Consider the following 9,619-nt stretch of genomic DNA (forward strand, 5'->3'; position numbering starts at 1 on the left):
GGATTAAATTACATGCCAGGAAATGTTTTCTTTAATGAATCGAATATTTACAGGGTGTTTTAATATTATTATTGTATATTATAATCTGCAAGTTTCTGAATATTTGCAACATACCTTGAAGGCGTTGTATCAATGAATTCCAGACTTTATGATAACTTCGCAAGATTAAAAATCAAACTTAAATGTATTTGTTAAAAAATGTTGTGCCCTCGAATGAGGAGTTTAAGTTTCAAGTGTGATGTTGAATGGGCCAAAGAAATATCCATGAAATTGATCAGTAACTAACGTAAAAGATAAAATAAAATTAGCCAATCCTCCTGATAGATCGTTTCATTGGTTTTGAGGTCTGTGCGTTTGTACATATCGATACACATGATCCCCCCCACTTCCTTTTCATGGACAGACAGAGGACTGTTTGGGCCTTGGCAGTGCAATGCGATCAACTGAGCGCCATTCCAGGAATTTTATTTTAACATTTTACAGATGAATCTACTGTGATGAGGTGTTCAGATGATCATTTAATACTGGGCAGGATCTTCAGTCAGAGTGCCTCTTCTGAAGCCACTTCAAGTTTGCGGGTGGATGATCTCGAGGTCAAGTATATTAGGGTTCCATCCAGGGTTAATACATACATTTCATTGTCAGTTTGTAGAAAATGTGTAATATTTCTGCCTCTTAAAAAACACAATGGCTTTATATTCTCACAGTCAGGGTCAATACAAAGACAAAATGGGGAACGACAAAAGTTGTAACTGAAATAGGAAAAACCAACATGATCACCAAATGGTGAAACAAATATAAAAAATAAACGTATAAAAGTGTCCAGCATCCAGGGTCCTGCAGAGGAAGGCTACATAAACCTGCACAGAGGTCATCATCTAAAAATCTGAATTCTGCACATTATAAAAAAAAGAATGAACACACATCTGATGTAAATGTCCACTGAGCAATATGGAGACATCATCAAATATCCAGTATTTCCAAGGCAGTGGGCATGAAGTGCTTTTCATAACCTGGTGTACACTGGTCTTCCTCTGATGAGCTCCAACAATCCTCCTTGTCCTCCTCTCTGTCCCTCTCCTCATCAGAGTCAACCATCTTGCTGTACTCCTCTCGTCCATGACTGTGGTCCATCCTTCCACACTCCTTTGTGACAGCATCCTCCCTCGCATCTTCTTGGTCTGAGGTTTCGTTCGGCGTGGACTTGAAAGCATCAGGCTGGATTTTAACAACCTCCAAAACAGAGATATTGGGATGCGGCTCGGGGATGGGTCTGCAGATCGAGCTAAATGGGTCAATAATCTATGGGAAGATCACACACACCAGTGTTTGCAACAGAAAATCATCTTGCAATCACATAGTAGGAAAAAGGACTTCCCTGCATCCGAGAGCATGTCATTGTAAGCAGGTTAAGCAGTAACAAGTAGAAAAACTAAATTAATGGCATTTTCAGGCTCGACATTCAGTGTAAACCCTGTTATGAGATTAAACCAGGCTCAGAAGAAATCATATAATTTCAATCAGTTTCTCACCTGGTGCTTCATCCCTCTGAAGATGTTGCTGTTGCGGGGATCTGGCACTTTCCCATTGAACAATAAATTCACCTTGGGACACATTTTGTTTTCTGCTACCAAGCAAAAGCTAAGATAAAAAAGTAAAAACAAAAAAAAGAGGCATAAGACAAAGACTCTTCACAATCCCAACTTCTTCACATCAATATTTCATACACATGATTAGTTATGGCAACCTAATGTTATATTGTTGGTTAAAGGATTTTGTGATAGTCAAAATATATCTACTAACAAAGAAAAACTCACCAGACAAACGCAGCACATATTAAACCGATAAACAATAGTGGAAGCAGGACTAGTTTTAAAAGATCTGAAATGAGAGAGAGACATTGGATGAGATAAATAAACCAATGCATGTGTCAACGTGAGTAAAACGATGTGATGCTGTACCATCATTTTCGGTTTTGAACGTTGTGGTGGCTTTTGCTCCAGGCCCGGCCTTAGTCACAGCTCTTATCCACACCTCATACTCCTGACCTGGACTCAGAGAGTTCAGCGTATAAGTCCCATTTGGACTCTGTGGGTGTGAGGTCACATTGTACACTAGGAGAGACAAAGAGATTGGAGTAAGGTCAATAATTTAGAGAAGAGCTGGCTGAGACACAAAAAACACACTATGCTATTTCTTCAGTTTGCAAATCACTAAAGTATTTTCTGTCTTTTATTCAATAATAATATATGTGGTCTGCGCTCTAGTGATCAGGGGATGGGGCTGCAGTAGCGAGGTTCCGCCTAGACACACACTCGAGCAATCGTGAGTCAGGCTCTGTTGTTAATCATGTCATTTCACCCTGTTTTTATAGCAACAAGCAACTAATTAAAAACAATCTTACATTGACATCTATCAGTGTTGTATGTTCTACCTAAAATGACAGGAACTATCTTTTAGAATTATTAATTTTACATAATACATATACGTATTTTGACTTTTAATTTTGGTCTACGTTCCAAACACTGACATGGAGGAGGCGTGATTTATGACCTATATTGTAGCCAACCACCAAGTGGCGATCGAGATGCTTTGGGTTAACTTTTGGGACACTTTGTCATGTTGCGAATCTTTATATAAAATCTATAAGAATCAAATTTAGTCAATCTATTAGCCATCACCTAAATGGTGGATCTACTGAAAGTCCAACATTGCCATCCATAGACCCACTATCGTGGCTAAAATAATCAAACAAATATATCTTTAATACATCTAACAGTTCCCTACAATTCCTTAATAATAAAAGGTTCAAATAAATGATCAAATAAAATATTACATTATAGCAATTCAATTATTATAAAATTCTCTCTACTGTTACAGTCTGTACCTTTTTCTTCTCCTAATCCTATTAGGTAGTACTGGATCAGCCCATTCTGCTTGGATAAGGGAACAGCCGTCCAAAACAGGGTCACCCAAGTGGAAGCAATAGAAAATGCTTGAAACGAGGGCACACTGGGGGGAACTGAAAAGTGATTGAGAAAGGGATGAGAAGAGATTAGCGTTCAGATTTAGCAAGAAGAAAGACACCCCAAGAAAAATGCACAAATACGTACTTCCTTCAAGAGAATATCCAATGACTGATGAAAGGTAACGGACTGTCATGTTGTGGGATATTGTGAACAGTGACACTTGGAAGGGAGTGTGCTTTGTAAAGTGACCTGTAGGTGGAGACACACAACAGAGTAAAACAGTCACTTTAAAATTAGCAAAAAAAGGTTCAATCTTCATGTAAAACAACAAAGAATCTATCAAGCTAGAAATGTTGTTATATATTTTTTTGCCAATTATGTCTGTTATCAATATGAAAATATCCAACTCAAACACACCTTTAAAAAACACTGTTTTCTGGTTATTGGTCACTTTGACCCAATCAAATCCTTGGCCTAGGCTTGACTCCACTTGTTTGTATTGCACCACATATTCCTTCAGTTTGGAGAGGGGCTTCATGGGGAGGTCCCAGGCCACAGTGAGGTTCTCTTCATTCATCTTGAGGTTTATAGTTCTTAGATCTTCATCTTTGCCTAAGCAAGAGACAAATTAGATTGTATTATTATTAATTATAATTAAATACTAGTACTAAATGAATTCAATTAAAGAAAAATTCAACACTATATGTACAGATATTCAGATTATATTAACAAATTAAATGAACATCTTCATACTGAAATTCTACACATATTCAATAGGTTTATTTATTGAATTTAATAATTATTTATGTATATGTAATTATATGTCTGGTTTTAAAGAATGATTCTCTGATTATTAAATACTTGTTTGATTCTTATCAACAGCTGACATTATGAAGCTCATTTCCTGCAGGATCTGATTGAGTGGGACCGGGTGTTAAGGACATAAGATTCTTCTGAACTGTCTCACACCTCTGAGGTGCTTTTGGATCTAAAACACTTAATGAATTAGACAAAAAATTGTCGAAGTATGATTGTTATGTTTGAGATGCCCAATATTTATATTAGTTAGCCAGGGATGTGAATACAGCCCCTGATCCAAAACTGTCCATACTTTGATGAAATCATTAAATCTGGGCAGCTGATACCTGGTTTTTGCATAGCTAGATGAGAGGGAGCAGTAGCACCACGAGAGTTGAGGGCTGATGCACTGACTGATGATACGTCCTTTAGAGAGTAGGTAGGGCCTCTTGTCTCAGCTGGAGACAAATTCAGCAGTGTCGATGTGGAATTATTGTAAAACAATTTAACTTTATATCCCACAATAGCACCGCATGCCTGAGATAAAGGAAGCGTCTGGATGGGATAAAGACAAGGACAAGATAGCAATTGGTGAGTGTGCACAAGCGAGATAACAGTCAATTATTCTAGTCAGAGAAAAGTGATTGTGAATAATTTGTTTACCTACCTTCCAGGTAAGAGAACAGTCGAAGCTTGCAGGCAACAGCCCACAGTCCATCCATATGTCAAGCTTGCCAACAGGGGCTGAATGAGGTAAGACATTTTGTTTGTTAATTTTTTTTACTTTTTTAGCATTGCAAGATTAAATTCTTTTCATGAAGTACTTTCTAAGTAGAGAGCTAAGACATAAAGAATTGTTTCTGATCCTGATAACGATCCAGATTATGTGAACAAAAATATGTATTTTAGGGTGTTTATAATTCAGCTACTGTATGGTAACAAATAGAGCTGTAGGAACTAGCAACAGCTACCATTGTGTAGCTAAGATAATTAGGATTTATAAAGGTACAGGCAGTTTTGACTTATCTCTCGTAGCTACAGAGATATAAGAAGAAAGCATTTGCAGCAGATCCAAATAGTGTTGGATCCAGAACTAATTCCACCTTGGCAGAGGAATGCACTCAGAGGTTAACACCCTCTAGTTATTAAACAGATATGAAGGTTGTATCAATCTTCTCATCTTGCACTTGACAAGAAAACACATTTCTCAAAATGTTGAATTTTTCAGAACATAAACACATTTTGTCAAATTGGAGACACACAAGGACTCACCTTTCTCCGCACTCCTTATCCTGTGGCTTGTACTCCAGTCACTTATTAACCCTTCGCTACAGTAACAACGAACTTGAAATTCATAGAATGTGTCAGGCAGGGGGCTTTCAAGTGTATAGGAGTGATGGTATCCAACCTCATGCTGTGTGAAGGGGGAAAATATCTTGAGCATGCTTTTTATTGTGATGACGGTAGTCAAAGTAAGAGAAGAAAATAAGATGCAAATCAAAATCTTAAGAAAAGACACCTCAGGCCAAACTTGGTTTCCCTCAACCCGATTTCGGATGTCACAGGTTCCCATGGAGAGATGCAGCTCAACACAGAAGGAATGCCACTCAATCTTTAATGGCTCCTGCTGTCCCAGGGTGATATTAGGAGGGGGTGGCTTGACTGGAGACAGAAAAACATATGTAAAAACAATGTTATTAGAATTATGTACATTTTTGTCACATTTTTAACTAAATTGCAAGTAAGTGTAATTCTTTTCATCAACTTTGGATGTGTTGTCTGTATTCATGAATAATAATGATCCTAAAAGTATTAGAAGAAGCAAAAGACAGACTCACTGATATCTGCTGTGTTGAAGACATTCTCCCTAGATTTGGCAGAACCATGCTTGTTCTTAGCCTCCACCCATACATAAAGTTCTCCATGGTTGTTGAAGTATTGACGATGGATAACACTTATTGAGCTGGTCTGACAGGTCACATGCCCCTGTCTGGACAACGAAACAGTACAAATGGAGTAATACAAAAAAACGACACAATACTGTCATCAAACCTATAATGAATATTTATTAGTGTGTTTACTCGTTTGTTGGCTCCCAGTGCAGGCTGTAATTGGTGGATATCTGAGGGTCCGGTCCTGGATCACAAGTACAGTGGATATCTGAACTGCAGCCTTTCTCATCACATGGCTTATAGCAGTCAGGATCAGAGGGAGGAGCAGGAGGGCCTAAATGGAGAGAGGAACTTGTAAGAAAAGATGTTTCATCAAAGACTGAGCACGATACGTGTTAGTTTTAGGTGGGTGTAACTAGTATTTTTCTCTTTATTAAAGAGAGGTTTTTGTTGTCTATGGTACAAAACCACACACTCAGATCCACTGGTTCACATAGTTGAACCAAAAGCAGTGACCTTTTGGCCAGTGGCATACTGAAATGTTCAAATCTAAAATGCACATTTATCACAGCAAGCAAAGATACTGACATACAAGAGCCATACAACATATTTAATGAAGAGTCTAAGACGAAGAACTCGTGAAACTAAATGGCCCTAAAATAAAGAAACATGTAAAATCCCTCTACACCTAAACAATATAAACCTTTTGTGCCAATTTGCCATCAACAGATTTATTTGAGCAGAGAAATGTAAACAAATTTTGTATGTATATATTTTTTGTGAGATGAATTTATATGATGGCAAAGACAGTCACTAAAGAAGGGAACTAAAAAAGCTAAAGAGCAGCAGCTACAAGTCACCACATCCCTTGAAGCCCACATACAAACATTTTTTTTTCTCATTAGTCACAAGATCATCACCTTTACTCATTTCTCATAAGCCTGTAGACTTTTATCGGAGCTCAATGCCTGCATGCAACACGTTGCAGGAGAGCACGTGGCCGGTGGCATTAACAGGAAATAAGCACTTACTACACCCCTGTTTTGTCACCACTTCCTCTTCAGTGTCGACAATGTTGTTAAAATCATATAGCGGTAGTCTACAAATGAGATAACATAACAGAGTGTGACCTGCATATGGTGGCAACCTTTATCTAAATACATTATGCTTGGTGTAATGGCCTCAGCGTAGGCAGAACACGTCCTGCTCATAAAACACTCACCACAATGCTTTGAAACACAACCATCATGTAAACATAGAACGGCATAGAACATCTACAGTATATTTGACTGGGGAATCATTTAGAAGTGCAGGTATACCATAGATTTGATCTTTTCTATATCTTATGGATATGGTTTTCGTTTTCCTTTAGGATGTATAAGTTATGTTGTCGCTCTTGAGTGAAGGCTGTGGTTTGAATCTCTACTTTGAAGGCAGAGAATAACAACCACTAGTTAAAGAGCAAAACATTTGACACATCTGAGGTAGATAAACAATCTGAGCGTTATACCTCCTCAAGATGCTTACACTGTGCATAAGCCTTATAAAATATATAATGGACTTTTCTTATATTGCTATATTGATGGAAAACATACAACAATAATTATTAATATTGCTATATTGCCCTGCCCTTTGTGAAATAAACAAAACAAACTATATACGAAGATTACAATTAACACCATTAATGAACTAGTAACTTACTCGTATATTTGCTTTAGATAGACTTTAAAAGAAAGACACACTGGAGATAAACAAAAGTAAGAAGTATACAATATTTGAGAGGAAATACAGTATCAATGGCAATATTTCTCTCTACACACACGTTCATGTTCATGTGTGCAGCCTCGGTAAAGTCTACCTGTTGCAGCTAAACAAGTCTGTAAATGGACCAGCAAGACTGACAGAATCCACCTCTCCCTGAGTGTGGCCATCACATCTGGATCCAGGCCTGTGGTGTCTGTGGAAAACACACCGAACACACACATGCATGAAGTTAATGTATTTGCCAACACAGACGCTTTGGACTATAGCAGCTGCATTTGTGGATATTATGCACAGCTTCAGTTTGTTATACACACAGGCTGAGTGACATTTAAACACTGACAGCATTACTACAACTTTAATGTCGATGCGGCATAACTACGTTAACAGACAGCGGTGTGACAGCGGAAGCTTCCACCGTCGGTTCCTGAATCTTGTTCTGTCTCAGACTACAAGGAGCTGCTGCGGATCATTTACCTCGTTAGGAGACGCACTGAGCTGCCGGTGGTTCATTCTGTCGGAATCCCTCACAGGACGATGGAATCCGTGAAGTTTGTTTTGATGTGAAGTCAAACTGCTTGGTCCGTGAGCCGGGAAGGTCCGCCCATTTCTGGAAGTACCAGTGACGTCAAACACACACACACACACACACACACACACACACACACACACACACACACACACACACACACACACACACACACACACACACACACACACACACACAAGTTTGCGCAGCCACCCTTAGACTAAAAATATATATAAAGTGTATATATAGACTGTGACATAGACTGTGTCTAACCCCCTTACACTTTAAACTTTAAGGTGACAAAAAGTGAACTATCCTTTTAAGGCTAAAGGGGATAGTTCAACCAAAAATCATTATCTACTGTCCACTATGCCGATGGAGGGTTTGAGTCAACAAAAACACTTTTGGATGTTCAGCCAAATCCAAAACAACTGAAGGAACTGTAGGCACAGATTCTTAAAAAACGTACAGAAAAAGAACACATAAAAGACTCCATACTCCATGCTCCTGAGGTGTCATCCAAGTGTCTGATATTCAAATTCAACTGGAAATAGTGAAACTATGTTTTAAGCCTTAATATCCGTGGACGTGGCTCCAGGCAGGAGGATAACAGTGGACATTTAGGGAAAAGGAGTAACAAAACACACAGACTAAATCTTGTACCTGTGTCCCAGTCAGGACACTCATGGGCCCAATGCGTTCCCTGGCCCCCTTACCATAAGCTTAACTAAATGCCTGATGCCACACACACACACAAAAGCATTTATCACTCCTAAATGAAGGAGTGAAAAGTTTTTTTGGTTCTGTTTTGTTTTCCTACAATATATCTTGGCAATGGGGCTGGCACTGACAAAAAGCCTATCTGTGTATTAAGTAGATAAAAAAAGCTCAACTGGAAAGTGTTGCTTACACATTTATGCAATCATATTTACCGTTGTTTATTGTAATATAAAGTATAATAGTATATGTTGTAGTTATAACATGTTGTTTTATATGCAAATAAAGAACATTTACTTTGGATATTTTAAGTAAATTTTGTTGAAAATACTTCTGTTTAGAAACTTTTACTTCGGATCTAATTACCTTTGCCACAGAAAATGTCTCTTTCGCTCTCTGATCTATCAAATGTAAAATATGAAAGCACAGGACATCTTAGGCAAAGTGGCCTTACGCTATGGTAATGTAGGAATGACGACATATTAATAACATACATTTTTTTATTATGGTCGCTCAAAAAAACAAATGCAAGATACTAACATTCGGCTAACATTTTTAGACATTTTTAGACAGTAGTGACAATCTATTTTGCTGTTGATCCAAACAAAGAAATTCATTCCCTTGAGTTCTAAGGTGCACAATTGAGAAAGTAATGCAAAAATACAAAATCGATACATTCAGTTGAATTGATTTAAGAATGAATAAATTGGGCTGTTTATCACAAAGCCTGGAATGCATTTTGACACATGACAGCCCTTTCCGTTCAGATACTAAAAATTCAACATTTCTTACAGCAAATAAAATGGTTTAACTGAAAGACACTGGCTATAAAATAATATAAATGCAATAGGATTTACGTGCATTGAAAAAAGGACTGTGTGTATTTGAGTATCTGTTTGTGTATTAATATATGCAATGTGCCGGGATTTCACTCAGACGGGGGAGATCAACTC

General features: G+C 37.9%; 1 protein-coding gene across 1 annotated transcript; it reads right to left on the reverse strand.

Annotated features, from left to right (window-relative positions):
- Positions 1-449: 449 nt before the first annotated feature.
- On the reverse strand, positions 450-7,993 carry il12rb2l (interleukin 12 receptor, beta 2a, like). The gene is made up of 15 exons (XM_061089883.1): positions 7,898-7,993; positions 7,518-7,616; positions 5,849-5,993; positions 5,606-5,757; positions 5,287-5,429; positions 5,040-5,181; positions 4,435-4,511; positions 4,115-4,322; positions 3,387-3,581; positions 3,114-3,218; positions 2,888-3,022; positions 1,962-2,114; positions 1,818-1,881; positions 1,533-1,641; positions 450-1,302 (listed from the first exon to the last, which is right to left on the reverse strand). The coding sequence occupies exons 2-15, from the start codon at positions 7,588-7,590 to the stop codon at positions 964-966; spliced, it is 2,040 nt and encodes a 679-aa protein (XP_060945866.1). The 5' UTR covers positions 7,591-7,616; positions 7,898-7,993; the 3' UTR covers positions 450-963.
- Positions 7,994-9,619: the final 1,626 nt, after the last annotated feature.

Source organism: Limanda limanda, chromosome 17, assembly GCF_963576545.1.
Source record: "Limanda limanda chromosome 17, fLimLim1.1, whole genome shotgun sequence".
Classification (NCBI taxonomy): domain Eukaryota; kingdom Metazoa; phylum Chordata; class Actinopteri; order Pleuronectiformes; family Pleuronectidae; genus Limanda; species Limanda limanda.